Source organism: Calypte anna, chromosome 3 (genome assembly GCF_003957555.1).
Source record: "Calypte anna isolate BGI_N300 chromosome 3, bCalAnn1_v1.p, whole genome shotgun sequence".
Taxonomy (NCBI): Eukaryota; Metazoa; Chordata; class Aves; order Apodiformes; family Trochilidae; genus Calypte; species Calypte anna.
The window spans coordinates 28892098-28911835 of record NC_044246.1 but is presented as its reverse complement, the minus strand read 5'-3'; the positions used below and the strand labels follow the sequence as shown (position 1 = coordinate 28911835).

The following is a 19738-nucleotide window of genomic DNA, read 5'->3' as shown; positions in this document are numbered from 1 at the left end:
TCAACCAGTGAAGTGTTGAGCTTTTCTGATAATAAAACAACTGTTTGTGCTCCTAGTGACAGATTTAGCAGCCTAGCTCTCTGTATTGAAACTTGGAGATGTCATTTGCATCTTAAGAGACCCATTGTATCACTTATTATAAAACAACTGATTCTTTAGGATGATGTAAAAAAGTATGACAAAGGAAAGCATCGAGGAAGTTTGAGTTGCCTGAGTTTGTGGTTGTATAAGTGATGCCGTTGTGCAGAACTGCTAAATGCAGCTGGGAGCCACTTTTAAGAGTAGGTTTTTATGACTACAACATTCCTCCTGTGGTTCGGGGAGTTACTTTTTCGCCAGGGCGTTTCACACAAGGATGTTAGGGCTACCTACTCCTTCCTAGCAATCGAAAAGGAAAAAAAAAACCAACCCAAAACCAAAAAAACAAACAAGCAAAAAACTGAAAAAGGAAAAAGATGCGGAGACCCTGGAGCTGCCATCAGGCAAGTAAAGCCCTCTCCCTTCAGCAGCCTTCCCAGCAGCTTTCCTGTGGAAGCAGCCTGACGGCTGAGGAATGTGGGGTCAGACAAGAGCCCAGTCACGGCGTTATTCCCCGGCGGCTGCCCGGCATCGTGGCAGGGCCAGCCCGCGTAATCGTTTCAGGCAGCCCGTGGAAAACCACCCTCTGGTTAAGTCTGCATCACGCTGTTCCACCAATGGAAAAAAAATTGAACGGGAGGGGAGGGTGTGTTGCCTGCAGACAAAAATACATCCAGGCTTGCGCCGGGTCTGTTTTTAGTTCCTAACGGCTTGAGCATTTTGAAGTGTTAGGCACAGTTTCCTGGCGTGCCCAGGGCAGGGAGGAGAAGTCCCCGTCTCTGCGGCTCCGTGTCCCTGCCACGGCAGAGCTGGGGCAGCCGTGGGGCCGGGAGGCTGGAGCCGGCTCCTTGGGGAAGGTAAGGGGGAGTGGAGGGAGGGGGGCTCTAAGGGGGAGACGGGGGATGGAGGTGCCAGGGGACTATGGTCGTCTGATCGCTGGCTGCTGGCCAGACCTGGGGAACTGCAGAAAAAGTAGGGAAAGACTTGGGAAGCATTTGAAAGCAGAGGCCGGAGCGGGCTGCTGCAGCGCCAGGACTCGCGGCCCCCGTGCAGCCTCTGCTATTGCCGCCTGGACCCGAGATGAATGGTTTTCCTCCAGAAAACTCTTCTCGGTGGTCATCTGTCAAACTCAATTGCCTGAATTGCTAAATAAACCACTGCTAAGGATCGTTTTACAGCTCTGTTATGATGGAGTTGAAAGATTATTTTTCTTTTCTATTTTTTTTTTAAGGTGAAGTATGTGAAAGTATTTTTGAGAGTGCCACATTCTGCAACATTAGAGTGACTCTCCTAAGACAACGGGGATAATCATCCCTCTGAATCGTATCTCTTTTATGAGCAGGGGTTACATGTTTGGCAAGTGTTAGGGTAAAACGTTTTAGACAACACTACTACTGCCATTGAACAGGGAAGGTGTGGAAAACCAAAGCTTCTGCATCTGTCCCAGGTATATCCTGCACAAGTTTTGATCTTTCTACACAAAGTTTTAGTGCTGTGTAAATTTTTAATATGTGACTGTACAGAAAGTGTGTTCCATGGCACAGAAAAAATAAGAAAGCGGAAAATACCTAAGAAATTGAGAAGTGCCTTCACCCCAACACAGACTTTTTTAAAGAGAGGAGTGATTCACTGCTTGTGCAATGCAACCAAAGTTTGCAACTTTGTTTATGCTTGTTGCTGATGTGGTCACGGAGTTAATTTTATACACTGGTGACTTCATACTTCATTCTGGAAATCATGTATTTCTTTCCCCTTAGGGTGGATTCTTTGATAACATTATAGACTGTATAGCAATTTGCTGGTTAGAGGCAAGGGATGGAAATTCTTTTTATCTGATCACCTCCAACAGGAAAGGGTAGCTGCATACCATTGAAGAGAGGACTCCCTGAATAGGGCGCTTGGTAGCTGTGAAGCTACAAAGCAAGTGTTCTAGTGGGGAAACTTAATCCTTGGTGTACTTTTTTGTTCTTTAATGTGCAAATAACATGCTGGTACTGCAGGGCTACAGCAAAGGAAGCCCTCAGCTGTGTTACTGCTGTAGGGCTCTTGGCAGGCAAAAATCAAGATCTGCTTTTAATTTTCCAAGGGACTGTGTCTCAAGTTTACTTGAGTGTCTAAATCCCAGATCCTCTATCCTCTTCAGGAAGTTCCAGGGCTAAAGGTGGGAAAGCATTTACTTTGGAATAGACACCCTCAGGTGTTTATGAATGTGTAAACTGAGAAGCAGAAAGGACTGTGCTGAATGCAGCACAGTTTCCCTCTCCCACTTGTGGAATGGGCTGCTGTAGGTGGCAGGCAGGGAGCCTCACGGCCATTCCAAGCCTCTGTCCCTTAGCCTGGCTCACGGTGTCCTACCAGTGGCTGGTGGAGGTTTTTCTCTGATACCAAAGATGGTCCAATAGACTTGGAAGACATCATACTAAAGACAGTCTTTGGGGGAAGAAATGGGTCAGTGTTTCTGCTTGGATTTTCACCTCCTTGCTGCTTTTTCCTTCACTTTTGGTATCATCTCCAGGGCTGTGTAGGGTGTAGTGTGGTAAACTGTATCCTAGCCTGGAAATAACTATTTTCCTGCTCTCTCCAAAGCTGATATTTTTGCACCTACAGTTGCCCACTGATTATGGTTTTATTTGATAGTATGAGCTGGTTGCTACTGAAGCAGACAAGAAAGGAAAAGAGCAGATGTTCCTGGTGGGGATTTGGGCAACCCAGGTTGACCAGAAAGGTCCAGCCTCCTCTCCCACTGTTATCATAAGTCAGGAGGACTGAAGCAGAGACCTCTTCAGGATGTGCCATAATTCTCTTAAGTGTTGTTACTCCACAGCCCAGAGAGGCTGAAGCCACGGCTCCTCTGCTTGGAGCATCTTGGAGTATTTCAGGTGCATCATCCTCCCTGCTCAAGGCCTCAGGGCTTGAAAGCATCATGTTAATCTGCATCAGGACATGCCAGTGTGCTTACAACCAGAGTAGGTGGAGAAGAAAAGACCTTTCAGATCACTGACTTCATTTCTCCTCCAAAGGCAGGAAGTAGACCCTTTGACATATCAACTCCTTAACTACTGCAGCTACTGCATTAAGCCAAGATGTGAGCTGGCATTCCTGTTTTTTTTTTTGTTTTTTTTTTTTTAACAAGCTTAATGGCTTTTATTTAAATGGATGTGCACTTTAGCCATTGTGTATAAATTCAATAACATTTACAAATGGTGAAATTTGTTTTTCCTGTCAAAGAAAAATAAGTCCCTAGAGATTTTAATTGTATCAGCACTGGTGTAATATGATAAGGATCTTCAGGCTTGACTCAGTCTTCCATATTGCAGTAACTGGAAAGCTATAAAGTGTAATTTAGTTAAGCTGACAATGTTTTGGACCCAGAAAAATGAGTTGAGTAAAAGAAGGAATCACATCCCAGGTACAGAATATGTAATTTTAATGTGATATATCTATGATGAAGTGTAAACCTGTTGAGCATAATGTTATTTTAAGAGAAGGAAACAGGGAAAGTAATTGTCCCTTTTGGGCTTAAACTGTGAAATTAGAACTCTATATACAACATAGGTTGGAGTCACAGCATGAAAAGGAGGGTCTGGGGTCATAATGACTCCTTATGTTTAATGAGAGAATCTATTGGTTTTAATTTGATCTGTGAGCTGCCAAACAGTTCCTAATACAGGAGGCTGTACCTCTGAAATGAGTGAGTGAGGAATTCCTTTTTTTTTTTTTTTTTATTTTTAGAAAAAAGGCATTCTTGTGGTATTTTGGTTATTCATTCTTTGAATACAGTGGTATATAATGCAAGATATCCTGCCAAGAATACCTCGGTATAATTATTATGGTATATTTTTGTAATAGGAATGTGATTGAGATTGCAGGACTGAGAAATCTGCTTCTGATTTGTGGAAGCATGTGACCAAAGTGTGTAGCTCTCAAAAATACAGTAAATTGTTTCCAGTAAGAAATTCCACGTTTAATCCAGCTACAGTGTTGTGCTAACCTGCCTGCCTCATTAATTTCATGTATCCGAACATATTCAGCTGTGCAGGAAGGTGAAGGCAGGTTCACATTCTAGCATTCTGTAATACTTTCATAGTAAAAACCAAAGTAGATTAAAATTTTAATTCTGTATCCTTCTAAGAATTCACCTAGCACGTTGATTCTTTGCAAAACTTACAAACACATTAATGTCTGAAAGATAGTTATATACAATTCTAAGACTTCATAAGCCGTTTAAAATGGATGGTATTTTAATCATTAGGTGGAAGAGCATGTAAAAGTAGTTTGAAAGGAAATACAGGAATGGCTTGGTCAAATAAAATAAAATAAAATAAAATAAATAAAAAAGAAAACAACCTTTTCCTGATGTAAAAAGCCACTAACATACTTGCTGCAGACCAAACCTGCAACATAGTTCTAAATTTCTAACTAGATCTGCCATTGAAAGGAAATAAGTTGGTCATTTCATATGGTGGCTTTGTGTTTCATTTTTTATTGCTCTGAAATACTTACAGATTCCCCATCATCCCAGCTCCACGAATCCTGATGACTGTTTTCTGTGGTGCGCTTACAAACCAGGCACTCAGAGCAGCTGCCTGTGTAAAGAGCCTGGTGCTGCCTTTTCTCCTCTCTCTCCCACTCCCCTCTTCATCTTCCCACTCCAGCCTGCACAGTCTGGAGGTGGTTGTTGCAGACCCACTCTGCAGCTGGGAGTCCTTACCCAGCCTTGGGGAAAGATGCTTTTCAAAGGCAGCAGAAAGCACGTGTGATTCTCTTGCTTCATGACTAGAGAGTAGTTGGTGGGATACACTCTGCCCTTTGCATATAAAACCCCCTTGTATTGAAGTCACCTCAAAGTGAGTTAAAGCTCTTGCTTGTCTAAAGAAGGGCAGTGTAGCTGGTGGAAGGGTCTAGAGCACAAGTCTGATGAGGAATGGCTGAGGAACTGGGTTGTTTCACCTGGAGAAAAAAAAGCTGAGGGGCGACCTTATCCCTCTCTACAACTACCTGGAAGGAGGTTGTAGCCAAGTGTGTGTTGTTCTCCCAAATTACAAGTGATAGGAGGAAATGGCATCAGGTTGTGCCAAGGGAGGCTTAAATTGTATGTTAGGAAGAATTACTTTACTGAAAAGTTTTTCAAGGCACTGGAACGGGCTCCCCAGGGAAGTGAGCGAGTTACCATCCCTGAAAGCATTTAAAAGAGGTGTAGATATGGTGGTTAGGCACATGGTTTAGTGGTGCACTGGGTTAATGGTTGGACTTAATGATTTTCAAGGTCTTTTCCAACCTAAAAGAGTCTATGATTCTGCCTTTTTTTGGCAGACTTTTGTACATGTGGAGTTGGGTCCGAGGGACTGTGTTTGGTGGCAGGTACCAGAGAATTTGTCCTATTCCCTCTCAAAAGGTACAACCCTGATGCAGGTAACAATCTCGTTGATGAAAAAAGTCTGAACAGGTTGTGACACATGGTTGCTTCTTAAGCTACAAGTAGGAATAAAATATTTAGCTTATGTCTTTCTTGAATAATTTTTAGGGTTTTTTGGGTGTTTTTGTTTTGTTTTTTTATTGGTTTGGTTTTTTGTTTGTTTGTTTTTTTAAAGAAAAGACTGGATTGAAAAATTTAAATTGTGTCCTGTTGTGTCATTGTAAAGAACTGAGAAGATGCAGTCTCGTTTTTTTGGGTGTGAGTTGGCTAGCTCTACCTTTTATATATTTTCTAACTCTTATTTTAAAGACACTTTAACCTTTTAAGACCTTACTCTTTTTAAAGACAGGAGGTTTTAAATGTAAGTTCATCTGCTGTGAAAAAAAAGTTATTGTTCCTGGTAATTCTGAAGACTCTTGGGAGTTCCCACATTTCTCAGTGAGTCCTCACTCAGTGATGCTAGTTTGATGGGATAATGTTATCCTCATCTGGACCAATCCATTTTGTTCTCTTTTTGACTTGTTTTTGCCATTTTTGTGCTGCTGCCATATTTAGTTAAGTGAGAATCAGCTTCCCTGCACCTCATCAGTAGATTTTTGAGGGTGCTACAGTGGGGATTAAATAGTTTGTAGATCACTTACTATACATCTATGGGTGAAATTTCATTGTCACCAGCCATCCAGAGAAACAAAGACATCAGAGTACATCAGAGGGATAGCTTTGGTACATGTGTTCATGTTTCATGAGGGTAACTTGTGATCCAGATTAGTGCTTAGCCGAGTTCTTCCAGTGTCCTGCATGGGAAGATGGTCAGTCCCAGTCAGGGAAATCTGCTGAACATCCCTAGAAAGATGCAACCACAATCTTTTTGTAATTGGTATAAAGCTACTGTCCAATGCTGACTGTGACTGAGGACCCTTCAGTCTGTTTGTGGCTCTGTGCTTGCCTTCTGGCAGCCTGGCCCTTGCCATTCTCTGTTCTGTAGTTTTTCAGTCTCATCCTGGTTATTGTGACTGTACTGGAAGCAGATGGCTGGCAGTAGCAAAAGCAAGTTTGGTGTATATTCCCACTGTGGCAATGAGACCAGTGGAGGAGCCTGTCTCCTTGGACTCGAATATCCTACTGATTCATAATACAGTGATTTCTTGTTGTATCTCTTAAGCAAACCTAGTACTGGGATAGTATTGCTACAGTTCAGTTTTGCTTGCAATATGGTTAGACTCCAGCTTTGTAAACGTTTATTTTGAGAGACTGAGACTAAAGAAGAAAGCACCCACGTAATAGCAGAGCACTCCTGTATGTGCTGTCACCTTAATCTTAAGGAAAGCATTTTCCCTTCTACCATTTATAAAGCACTCTGACTGCAGTGGTATTAATGAGGGTAAATATGTGGCAGGCTCTTCTCCAGAACTGGTCTTAAGCTTGTCTATTTGTTTTTCAGAGCCAAAAAAAGTCTAGGGGAGCTTTGTGTGGAGAAGTCTAAAGGTGGGGAAATACATTTTTAGGTCTGGGTTTATGATTTGTGTTAATTGTTGGGTGTGCTGGGGATAGTGGGGTTTCTGGATTAGTATGTTTGCATAGCTGCGTTTTTTGAATGTGTCAAAGGGAACCCAGGTGAAGGTTAGAAACTTCTTTTTTGGGGAATGTGGGTATAATTAAAAGGAAATAGCCTCTTTAATAGTCATCTTCAGGCTTAGTGAGCTGCTTTCTAAATATACTGATTAGAATTACAGAAAATATTCATAGAGATTTGTTTTGCTCACAAGAAGTATTCATCTTTCTGCCTAGGGAGAAAAGCATGTTGTCTTCTGCAGTGGAAGGTTGCTGTGAGAAATTGAGGGGAAGCTGAACTTGGTCCCCTATACTGTAATTTCCAGTGCTTCCATAGTTCAAATAGTGTCATGTGTGATGGAGAAAGCACAGCCTTAGCTTGTCCATGACCCCCACCCCTGCCCCTGGAGTCACATTGGCTTTGGGCACAAGCCAGCCCACTCTGCTCCCCCCTCCTCCCCATTGTAGTCATCAGAAAGAAAATTGGTCCACACAACTGAGAGGCAAGAGAAAGGCATCACAGCTGATTTGCAGGGTGACTGTCTTTGTGCAGCCTTGCAGATGCCCTGATTGGTTATCCCAGCATGTGTGAATGTTTAGCCTACCGTAGCTTTCTGGACAGCCAGGATGCTGAGAAAAATCCCTTGGGGCTATTTCTATGGGATTTATTGACTGTCCTGTTGTACTGCTGACTGATTCCTGCACAGACTGTAGACAGTGTACCCTGAGATAAATTTATTCGCTCACCCATTATGTGACTTGTGTATTGGATCAGACACACACAATGGACCCTGCAGCAGCATCTTGAGCCTTGACGAATTGGATGTCTATCTTCTGAGCTTCATGACAGCAGCTTGCTCACTACCCATTCTGTTAAAAGGATTACCTAACTATTTCACAATCACTATGGAGACCAGATGGTCTTTTTGCTTGTTTCTTTAGACAAATTGGGCTCAGTGTTCCCTTATGAATAGATATAAGGCCTTCAAAGCCTCTTGTTGAATGTACTTTCTGCTCCCAGATGACGTATTCTGAATGTAAACTCATTGCTTGTTTGTGGTCTGCACCTTCTGGATCGAGGAGGGCAGTTGTGCTGGGGATTCACAATTTCTTCAGCTTAGGGAACTTGTGTGTTGTCTTCTGCTTACCTAAGTCAAATGTCTTTTGTTTAAGCCGTGTTGCATATAATGTTTTTTAAACTGTTTACACAAATGAGTGCACTTCGTAGCATAGGCGAATCAAATCTGCAAGCTGAAGGTGTGCTAAGTAGCAGCTTCTAAACTGCTAAAGGGAATATGCAAGTTCAACAGATTTATTTACTTATTTTTAAAGACTAAGATGAAATTTCTGTGGCTTATCTGTTTAATCAAATATCTTTGTGATAACAACCATGAATTTGTGTTGATAGGTCTGCAGCATCTCTAGTGTGATCCAAAAGGATATATGTTTTCTAAGTAATATATTAGTTAATTTTTTCCAGGATTACTGTAGAGACTGGTTTTAGTTCTAGTTTGCAGTGTTTGCCTTCATTTTTGGTCATGTTCACAAAATGCCTAAGTTACCAGTGAATTTCTTTGAATATTTTCAAAGTTTCTTATACAGTAAATAGCCACAAAATTAGTCAGAAAAAGCAAAACTGTGCATATTCAAATCGAGTAGTTATTTAATTGAAAAATGTGAACATTAGCCATTGAATTTATAAAGAGAAGAATATTTGGGGGAGTTGTATATTAAGAATGGTTTCTAGTTAAAACATTTTTTCTAAAACTGAGCCTAAGATCTTCTACAGCTTCTTAAATTGAAAGTTTCAACCTCTAAGCTGCTGTGAGTTTCAGCTTCTATCCTTTTGTTTTGAATTTCAGCCTTTATGTGCTAAGTGAGGATCTGATAGCTTCATGTGGTCAGGAGAAACTTGGGTCTTGGTACCTTTGGGTGGGTGCAGTAGTTGGTGCTACCTTTTTCTTGGTTTTCTGGCAGATTATATTAAAATCAGAACAAACCTGAAGAAGAAGGTTGCTGAATAGTTGGGGGAGTAAGTTGCATGGCAGCCTTTCAGTCCAAGGGTCATAGTTAGAATCCAGGCATGGGGAAAGATAAACAGATGCTGAAGGACCTGGCTCTGATCAGCTTGGTTCACATTATAATGGATCACTGCACATTCCTGCCATCTGTAGTTGGTCTTCCAAAAAGCAAACTGGAGACAGGCTCAGAGTTTGCCCTAACTTGTCAGTGGGAGGAGAGAAAGACAAAATTAGAAAATAAACCACTTACCTGAACAGTGACTTAATGTATTAATTCCATGTCATTTGTTAAGTCATCTTTATAAAAATGTATGTCTAAAGTCCAGGAATCCTCTTAATTGCACCTCTCTTCTCTATTTTTTTACTTCTGAAGTTTTTTGGTATTCCTTTTGCTTACAGCTGGAGTGAAATATAAGTTCTGCTTGACTAATTCCTCTTTTGTCTTTTTTTTTTTTTTTTCTAGGAAGGCTGGGTGCAAGTCCATCCTGGTTTTGGCAAGCGTAGTGGCTGGCCACAAAGACGATGCAGAGCAAGCTAACTGCTAACTGTGCCTGTGTTTAAGAGTGATCCTACAGGTTTGCTGTTCATTTTCTACTATGGTTTTAATCTAAAAGTGCCTAAGGGTTAGAGGTAGGAATATTAAAGTATATAGAAACTGTAGAAAATAAGGATCTGCTTTCAAAATGGCTTATTTTAACATAATTTTAATGAGGCTGCAGTGAACTCCCCTAAGAGTGATAGTCTGAGACCCTATATGCAAAGCAGCATAGTGCTGATGGTAAAAAGCATTCGATATTGTTTCTGAAAATTACAAACAGTGGAGATTCATTCCAAGTAACAAAAAGAACAGATCGATTTTGGTGGTGGTTTTTTTTTTTCTACTTTGGGGGGTACACTTTATGTATGTCCAAAATCTTCAATCATCTTGCTGGGATAATTTAACTTCTCCAGGGTGTGCTGTTCACTGTGATTCAGTAAAAAGCTGAAGAGAACTATTGAAATGTGCCATGCTGAATGAATATAATACAGTTAGTTTTGTGTTGCAGTGTAAGATAAGGCTAATCACTGAGTTTTTGTGGGTTTTGCGTTTTGTTTTGTTTTTTCTGTGTTGTTTGGTTTTTCCCTTTCTCCTGGATTGACTGCATTTAAACACAGAGTTGGTGTTCACTGAACAGTTTATTGAGGCAACACTTGGTTGTTGCACAGGAACAAGTCAAGCTGAAACTGCAGTGGGCTTGTCTTCTGGCAGAAGGGATTTCTTTGAAAATATAGTTCACTTTACATCTAAGTTATTATTATCTTTCTGTCTCCCTTTCATTATGCCATTGTTCTTGGGAGCCAGAGATTTTGTAGGTTATAAGAAAAGCATGTTGCCAAGGGTGTGGGTGGAGGAAGGTGTTGACATGATTTCAATGGAGCTGGATTCCAGCTTTGTAAGAGAGGGGTAATGAACCATATAGAGAACAGACTTTTCTACCCTGCCCCTAAAATAAGTTCAGTTAAGAATTTAATGTTGTAAATGATTATTTAACTGCTTTTTAAGAAAAAAAATTTTCATTTAATTTTTTAAAAATTGCACTTTCCTGTGTAGAAGGTAAAAATGGTTTGCTGCTTTTCTCTCTGTCTTCTAGCAATTGTTTCTAATCAAACTCTTCTTAACTTAGTGGAAAATGGGAAACTCAGAAAGCCAATACAGTCTTCAGGGACCGAAAAGTCATGCTGCTGCTACAGCTGGTGCCAAGCAGAAGCCCTGCTCTCTAAAAATTCGCAGCATTCATGCTAAAGGTGAAAAGTCTTGCTCTATGCATGGCTGGGGACATACTAGTAGTGGCTCAAACTACAAATCGAGGTCCCTTGCAAGAAGCTGCCTTTCACACTTCAAGAGTGCTCAGCCTTATTCATCTAGACTGAGTGACACTGTGGTGAAGGTTTCTAAAAGCAATGCTCATGCCAAACACAGGACAAACACCTCAGGGGACTACTGCCAAGGAAATAATGCAGTGTTTTTGCCTGAGAATGGTTTCCACTATATTGGCCTTCAAGCTGGAGGTAATCTTACTGCCTCTCGAGAATGCAATGGACACATCTTAAATTGCTATGGAAAGAATGAGAGCCTTTCATCAACCTCCCCATCAGAGGACAGGAGGAGTCCCAAAGTCCTTATTAAAACACTGGGGAAGCTGGACGGGTGCTTAAGGGTTGAGTTCCACAACAGCAGTAACAGCAAGGTACCGACCGAAGAGTCCAGTGGACCGGTCCAATTGCTGAGATATTCTCCTGCCTTGGAATCTAAGCCAAACAACCTGCTCGATGTCAGGAGGAACTCCAGCACAGACTGTTCTTCAAGCCATCGTCTGTCACCTACTGATTCAAGGCTTCGATCTAGTAAAGGAAGCTCCCTTAGCTCCGAGTCTTCATGGTATGACTCTCTCTGGGGAAACGCTGGAGATATCAATGAGTTGGATGGTCCATATTTGACCAGAAGCACTCCAGATACAAGCATCCATGCCAGTTTCCCAGCAAGTGACAACAAGAAGTCCTTCAACCAAAGTTCATCTCTTTCCTCACTCCGAGATCTCTATAAGGATACAAATTTGGAAAGCACTCCTCCACCCAGGATCAGGCTGTCTGATGAGTATATTGATGCTCACGGTAGCCTAAGCAACCGTGTCTCATTTGCCTCAGACATTGATGTTCCCTCCAGGGTGGAGCAGGGAAGTCCTGCACATTACTCCTCCTACACACTCCCATGCAGAAAGTCAAAGCCTCTCAGTGAGGATCCTTCCAAAAAAGATACATTAAAAAGCCGAATGCGACGCATCAGTGACTGGACGGGAAGTCTCTCCAGGAAGAAAAGGAAGCTGCAGGTAGGTACAAATCCCAGTCTAAATGTGTGAAAGTCAGCTTGTAGAGTCTGCTGACAAGTGTAATGATTGCATCATGTTTGTCTTTCTCACAGGATAATTACTCACTAATCTCGTTTGGTAATTTGAAGAATTCTGAGAAGTGTTCCATCCCTGGAGCTGTCTGAAATGTGGGCAGCAAAAAAAGATACATGTTTGTGTGTGCAAATTTTCCCTTCCTATTTTGTCACCTTCTTAGCTAATCCCAATCTCTGCAGCCTAATCTCTCAGTGAGTTAGCTTTTGAAATCATTGCATTACTAGCAAAGTGACTTAAAGTTCTTGAGCCTTCTCTTTTTTTCAACCATGAAGATATAGTATAGACATCACATATAAGCTATAAATTGTTGGACACTAAAGAATGTGGTAGAAGCATTAGAAGAAGGATGTTAAAAGTATCTTTGCAGCTATTCCCTGTTTGTATTACTGGCTTCATTGTTCCCTTTGGTTTCACTGTCAGTCCATCTCTAGCAAGGCAAGCGACTGTAGAGTACTGACCACATCTGCCTCCACCTTCTATGAAGGCATCACATGGAATGTCCTCCTTTTGGTGTGCCAGCTTAGTTCACCAGATGGAAAAGCTTGAGTTGCCATCTGGCTCACTGGGAAGTGGTAGTGTGAAAAGGAGATGGGAGGAGGGCAAGAGGGGAGGGAAAGGATGTTTCTTTAGAAGAATTTAAGGCTAATCCCATTAATAGGAATTTAGGATGCCTGTGGTCAGGAATGAAATTCTCATTTCTAGCTGTAGACCCCTGAACTGGCTCTATAAATGCCAGACTCTTCATGGACTTTTACACATCAGTTTACAAGCTGAGATGGAGGGCACACAGTGGTTTTGGGTTTGGTTTTGATTTACTTTTATTTTTTAAAATCTCCCCCAGTGTTTCTGAACAGCCAGTGTGCTTCTCTAAATGAAGAAGCTGCTCCTTTTCAGCAGGGTTGGGCTGCTGGCCACTCCAGAAGTGAAGGGAACCCCATAACACATTCTTTCTGTGATGTGTAGAGCAAATGATGCCTCCAATTTTGAAAATTCAGACAGGTATCCTGCTTTACAGGCACGTGTCATGGCATTGTAAGACTCCTAACTGACCCTTAGGCTCAAAAATGAGGTCAGCCTGAGGTTTGCCAATGGAAATCCTAAATAAGGGCTACAGAGCCGGGAAAATGAAAATGGAAGCCATTTATTTGGATCACTTCTTTTGTGAATTCATGCTTGTGTATTTTATCAGATGTTGCCTTTTCACCTTCTCACTCAGTTGTAAAAGAGAAGGGAGAAAAACTGGAATTAGTGAAGAGCCTCAGTGCTTTGTGCCAGGATTCTTCACTCCTTTCAATATCAATAGCTGTTCTGGCTATCATATGCCAGGCTTTGCATATGATCTCTCCCAGACCTTTGCTATGTATTACTTAGTTACGACATTTTCACAGTGGTATTTGTGGTGCACAATTCATAGCTGTTTTGAATTCACTGTGTAGTGAATTGACTTCAGACACAGAAAGAAAATTTGGCTGGTGACATTGCATCAAACTCAAATCTGATTCTGGTAGAAGTTGCTCTGAAAATGGTGATTTCTTAGAAAAAAGGCTTAGGAAGTAGTCACTGATTTTTATCAGACAAGCATCCTGTAACAGAAAGGCTAAGAAAGGTAGCAAATGCTTTATAACTTTACCTTACTCTTGAGGCTTGGTCTGCTTCTATCTGTCTTGCACCTTTGAGTAACCTGCCTTCTCTTCTAGGGATTGCTGCTTTTTAATTTGGTAACAGTTATGCTCTCACTGGTTCCTTTTGAATTAAAAATGCAGAAGTACTGTGCGTGGTTACAGTCTGTCAGATGGTTAGTCCCTGTTTGTAGGACTGTTCATCACAGCAGTTGTAGCCTCTATGTTTTCCTCGGAACAATGTGTCCCTTCCTCAGTGCATTACTGGTAACTGACTGTGAGTCACTTGAGTGGAACGTAGGTGAAAGCTGGAATTTGTCCCTGTCAGTAGGGTGCTGGTGCTGGCTGTGTGGATAGGTCCCTCCAATTTCCCCAGTGGAAAAGAGACAGCCAAGCCTCCTGCTTCACAGGGGTGCAGGACTAGGTGGAACAGTCCTGGCATAGTGTCTTGCCACTAGAAAGGCAGTGGAGTTTAAACTCCCTTTGTGAACAAATTGCAGCTTGACATCAGGTGGGCTTTTCCCCAGCTTGAAGGCTTTTTCCAAACCCTCTTACTCTGATTCTTGCTAAATTGCAGAGTAAATGTAGTCCTGGCCAGTTTGTTCTGTTGCCAGCATTGTCCTCTGCATTAGTTATCCTTCCCTATTACCTGCTAGGCTTTATTTAAGGGAAGGAATTTTATATTTTCTTGGCCTCTATTTGTGGCTCTATGCAAGCTCTCTTCGGTCTCCTGTCTTAAGATAGGAAGTCTGTTTCCTTTTCATCCTGGCATTCTTTCTCTGCCCCTGTTTTAAATCATCCATAAACATGGATAGGCTCATATCAAGGCTTGTAGTCATTCTATCATTCAGCTTTCGTTGCATCAGGGTGTCCTAATGTGTTTCCTCAATGCCTCACTGGTACTCTACTGCATGGCATATTCTCATTTAGTTTAATCCTTGCTGAAATGGTAATTTTTCACAATGTGTGAGCAGCAAAGTCTATGTGATGTGCCCGAAACTTTAGGACAGAATTTAGGCAGACTTGTTGCATAGTCAGACACTGCTAAAACTGGTGGTGTAAAACACAGTGTGCAACTGTGTAACATGGAGAAAATCAGCAACTGCTGTGTAAAATGAAAATCCAGACACCAGAAAGGTTCTTCAATGAAGTAAGTAGCCTCTTTATGGGAATAATTTCTGAGATTTCCTGACTTCATAAGCCAGAGCCCTGAAGTGTGGTGTAAAGAGAATATAGAAGAAACATACATTTAGACAATCTCTTTATTTGGCTTGAAAACTGGTATTAAATTCCACTTTTAGCTTGGGTCCTAATTAATTTAGTGGGCTACATTGTTTCATGCACTGTTCTTTACAGCTAATTATTACATGCTTCACTTTGTCTAATTGGTATCTTAGTTAGCAACTTTATCTTTTGCAGTATCTTTAACTATTCTAGAATATTTCTCAGACACTGAGAGATCTGCTTGAATGCAGCTGAGCAAAAACAGTGGTAGTTTTCTATCATCATTAGATGCAGCAGAGAAAACAAGCAGAAAGTCATCTTCCAGGGAACCACCACCAGCAGCAATTTGGGTCAAACCTTTTCAGCAGTGACCAGATACTGCTGCAGTGACAGCCTCCCATAGGGACCAGCAGAGACTGCGTGACTCTGCCAATTCTGTTCTTTTTATGTAAAAAAAAAAGCAACCAGCACAAACAAACAAGTGGTGTTGTCATGGCGAAGTGTACATATTCATTTTGGATCCTGTGTCCATTTACTGTGCTCTGATACTTCGTCATTTCTCCAGGCACACAGAAAGGGTAGAAAACAGAGGATGTGGTTAGTGGCTGTTTGTGGACGGGTTGTATCCTACCCTTTTCACTAACACGTGTTGTTCCAGTAGAGACTCTACACAGCAGACACTTTCTTATGTATGCATCATTTTGTTTTTCTTACTAGTGCCTTAGGACTGAAAGAAATACATATCCTTAATAAACTGTATGCTACTATTTCCTAGAGGGCACTGTCTGTTCCTGGAGAATAGTCAAACAATTAAAAAACACAGGATTTTGGCACACACAGACAGTGACAGTAATAAAAAGAAGGTGGAGAAAGCTTCCAGTTTCTCACTGAACTGCAGATGGCTGGAGGAGGTGTATGATCCATGTTGTACTGTCTCTTTGTGGGCATAAATAACATTACATTATTATTTCCTTGTGCTCGCTCGCCCCCCTGCCCATCCCTTTACCTTTACTTCCTCCCCCCATGATTTCCCTCCCTTTGCTATATAAAAAGCAAAAGGTTTTATGCTCAGGGAGTTACCCTTGAGGGACTCTGATTAACCCTCTGCAGTAAGATTTGAGGAAGGTGGTTGATTACCAGGATAACCAGACAGAGAGATCTGAAAAGCCAGACTCAAACATCAGCGTGCAGTAAGAGAATGTGGGTCTCAGTTCAAGCTGTTTTTTTGTGAGGCCAGGACAGGCAGTGTCCTGCTGCTTGAGAAGTGGCTTGTCTGGTGATGCTTGGGAGGGCGTGCAGCCCCACTGTTGCTCTTGGCTGCATTCTGGAGGTCCTGATGCTATCAAAACACAGCACAGCTTTTCTGCTGCAGTTTTGAAGAGCACCAAGTAGGAAGGAATGGAACAAAAGAGTAGTTGCTTCCAAAGCTGCTGGTGAGTGCAGTTCACAGGAGACCAAGGTTTATTTACTTTATTCATGTACAGAAGTCTGTGAGCAAATAAATGCTTTTAGAGAGGCAGTCTAAACTTGGAAGTATAATAGCTTTATTACTACTGATGGTAATAGCTTCACTTTTTGACTTGTTTATAGCCATCTTTTCCCTCACATTTTTACTGCAAAAGACATCAGTTTTTTGGTATTGTATGTTCTTAAATCTTGATTGATTTCAAATGGCATTGGCAATGCTTGAGTTGGGAATACAATAAATGGCTTCTTATGATGAATGGTGTGGTTCTTGACAATGAAGTTAGTCCAAGGAGTTCTGGGTAGTACAAAAATCCCCCTTCATCACTGGAGCCTGTGAGAGTTTGGGCCAGTCAGCACATCACTAGGAAAGGCTTAAGAAAGCAGAAGCCAAATCTGCCAACAAGGTCCCATACTGACAAGCAGTGGCAAGAAACGGGCCTACGTTAGCATCTATATCACAAGGTAAAATTGGTGTCATACCATTGAGTATTTCAAATAACATTGGCCTATTCTCCCAATACAAGGGGTGAAATTGCACAATGCAATTAGGAGAAAGGCCCATTGGTGCTTGATAAGATCATCAAGATGCTGGGAGGTTTCCAACAAGTCAAAAAATACACACCTCTGCAATCTGGAGACTGGATGAGTGCCAGTCAGCAAGTGCATCTTTCTTTTTTTAAATCACATCTTCTGTTAGATTAGATTTTTGTCAACCGGTCAATACTTACAGGCTTAAAATATTCTCAACTTTTGACCTTTTTTGTGTTGGTTAAGCACAGTTATATGACAAATAGAAAGTGGAGGTAAAATTAGCCTGGTTGTGCTGATGCTAAATATAGCTGCCTTGCACAAATGGAGTGTCACCAAAATATTGAAAACCCTGTAATAATAGTGTTGTGACACTGTTCCTGCTTGTACTCAAATAGGCATATAAGTGGTGGTGCTGAGGTTTCAGATGGAGAGTGCGGTTGTCTCCTGGAGTCCATCCCATTTCAACCAGTAAAAGTTCCAGTGGTTACTAGTGAATTCTGAGATTTGTGGCAGGTATCTGAGTTACCAAAGGTTGCAGATTTATTGATTCGGGTTAATGGAGTTCTGAGAAAAGTGTGGGTAGTGGCACCAATGGTGTCAGTGGCTGATGAAGCAAAACCTGTGGTGTACTTATGAAAAGAGGTAGCCCTTGATGAAGGAACTGGCCATGGCTAAACATGAAACAGATTTAAATGCAAAATGAGGTTGGTGTTTTTGTTGTAGCTCTGGTGGCTGATTGCTGGCAATTTTCTTTTTTGCACAGGAGCCAAAATGTAAAGATGGGAGCGAATACTTCGACAGCAGAACAGATAACTTCACCACAGACATGCTGGCACCATCACAGCTCTCTGCTTTGCTGTGGTCACCCGGCTCCAGCCACGTCCTGTCCCAGAGAAGTGAGTCCACTAATGCTGTCAGCAGCGATGCCCTGAGGCAGAACATCTATGAAAACTTCATGCGGGAGCTGGAGATGAGCAGGACAAACCTGGAGAACACCGAGACCTCATCAGAAACAGAGGACTCCAGCGGGGAGTCCCTCAGCTCCTTGGAGCAGCTGGATCTGTTGTATGAGAAAGAGCAAGGAGTGGTGCGGAAGGCAGGATGGCTTTTCTTCAAACCCTTGGTGACCCTGCAGAAGGAGAAGAAGCTGGAGCTGGTGACACGGAGAAAGTGGAAGCAGTACTGGGTCACACTCAAAGGTAAACCACTGCAATTGCTCCTTTGGGTTGGTGGCAGCAGTTGTTTCTGTTGTGTCTCGGCAACATTTCATGCATTCTGGCTTCTGTTAGCAGGTTCAGGGGATCAGAAATTCATGCCTGACTTCACACAGTCTATCCAGAGCCTTAAAGTGAAGCATGTGCCCCCTGATTTGGAGTGGTGCTTATGTGTCTGGTATTGCAAATGCAGCCTTGTGGGAATCTGTTTGATTTCCCAGCTTCTGTACTTGCACAGAACTGGGGGGTTAGAAAGAAGATGCTTTTGGATGTTTGGAGGTCAAAGACCAAATTGAACCCAAACTGACAAAAATACAGAAGGTACACCTTTGTATGAGGGAAATTCAAAATTTAAGGATCAGAAGTCCCCAGTTTACTTATAGTTGGATTAAGATAATGTCAAAATGTTGAGTTCATTTCAGTGCTTCAGGTGGCACCATTACAAAGAGGTGCACTCCCTCTGCTAGTGCATTTACACAAAAACATGATGATCAGGGCAGAGGAGGCCCACGTAGCATCAGCAGGGGAAGCTCTGCAGTGCTTGAGGTGTAGCTGCATGGACCATTCCCAGGGCTCTTCAGTCTCTCTCCTATCCTTGGATGGCCTTTCACCATGCCCAACCACTTCTGGCTTTTGCTGTGCCCACCTTCCCACCTCCCCTGGCTGCTTCATGCTGTGGAGTAGCCCTGTGGGAAGGCAATCCACACAGAAGGGGCTGCTGCTAATGTGGGATGTGGTGTGACTTCTGTGCTCAGTGCTGTGCTTGGGGTGGATATTGATGGCTCAGCGTAATAGAGCAGGTAGGTGTGCCACGAGAAGTGTATGTGTGTCAGGAAGTGTGAGAAGGAAAATAACATCTGTTATGGGGAGGAAAAGGAATTTGATGGGTCAGTTCATAGGCTGGGTCACTGGGGGTTTTTTGTTTTGTTTTGTTTTGTTATTTTAATTGTATCCAAAGGATTTGCCTTTCGGTAAATAGAATGCTAAGGTAATGAGTAAGGAAATGATCAAACTTAATAATTTCCTAGCATATCTGGGACTGGAGGAGAGTAAATAACAACTTTCCCACAAGTTGCCCTTTTCAAAATTCTGCATGGGTGTAGACCTGAAGAAAAATGAACAGTAAACAGCAAATGCTGGGAATGTTGTCCTTGATAGTGCTGATCTGAAAGAGGCAAACTTGCAAGAATGTAGCAATTCTGCCTCATAATTTAGAGACCTGTTATCAAGGGATCAAAATGTAGGCTGTCTTAACAGCTTAAATCACTTACTCTGATCATCAGTTACCATGATTCACGCTTACAAGCAGTGTATACCAAGGGAAAAACAGTATCTGAATGCCACCCTCTTACTGTATGTGTTTGCATTCTGGAGTTTGATCTGCATTCTCTAAAATTCAAGTAGTTTTGAAACAATCCTATCAAAACTCTGAACTGAAGTATATTATATAGTACCAGTTTGTGCACTTCTGGGATAATGAAGCTCTGGGAAGGTATTTAGGTGTATTGTGTTCTATTCTTTGCTATAAAATTGGCTTATCAGTGACTTTGAACAAGCCACATGCCTTCTTGCTACCCGACTTTCCCCAACCATAAAGAAGGAATAATAAAATTCTTTATAAAAAGTTTTATTCACTTCTGACATTACAAGAGGTATTAGATACAACACTTTTTAC

The 19738-nt window shown here is 41.9% G+C and overlaps 1 protein-coding gene across 1 annotated transcript in view; it reads left to right on the top strand.

Annotated features, from left to right (window-relative positions):
* TIAM2 (T cell lymphoma invasion and metastasis 2) overlaps nt 1-19738 on the top strand; it is a 136191-nt gene that overhangs the window by 37876 nt on the left and 78577 nt on the right. Inside the window, exons 2-4 of the mRNA XM_030447803.1 lie at nt 9530-9641; nt 10731-11933; nt 17613-18048. Coding sequence (XP_030303663.1) covers nt 10737-11933; nt 17613-18048 — 1633 coding nt within the window. The 5' untranslated portion in view covers nt 9530-9641; nt 10731-10736. The remainder of the gene's footprint in view (nt 1-9529; nt 9642-10730; nt 11934-17612; nt 18049-19738) is intronic.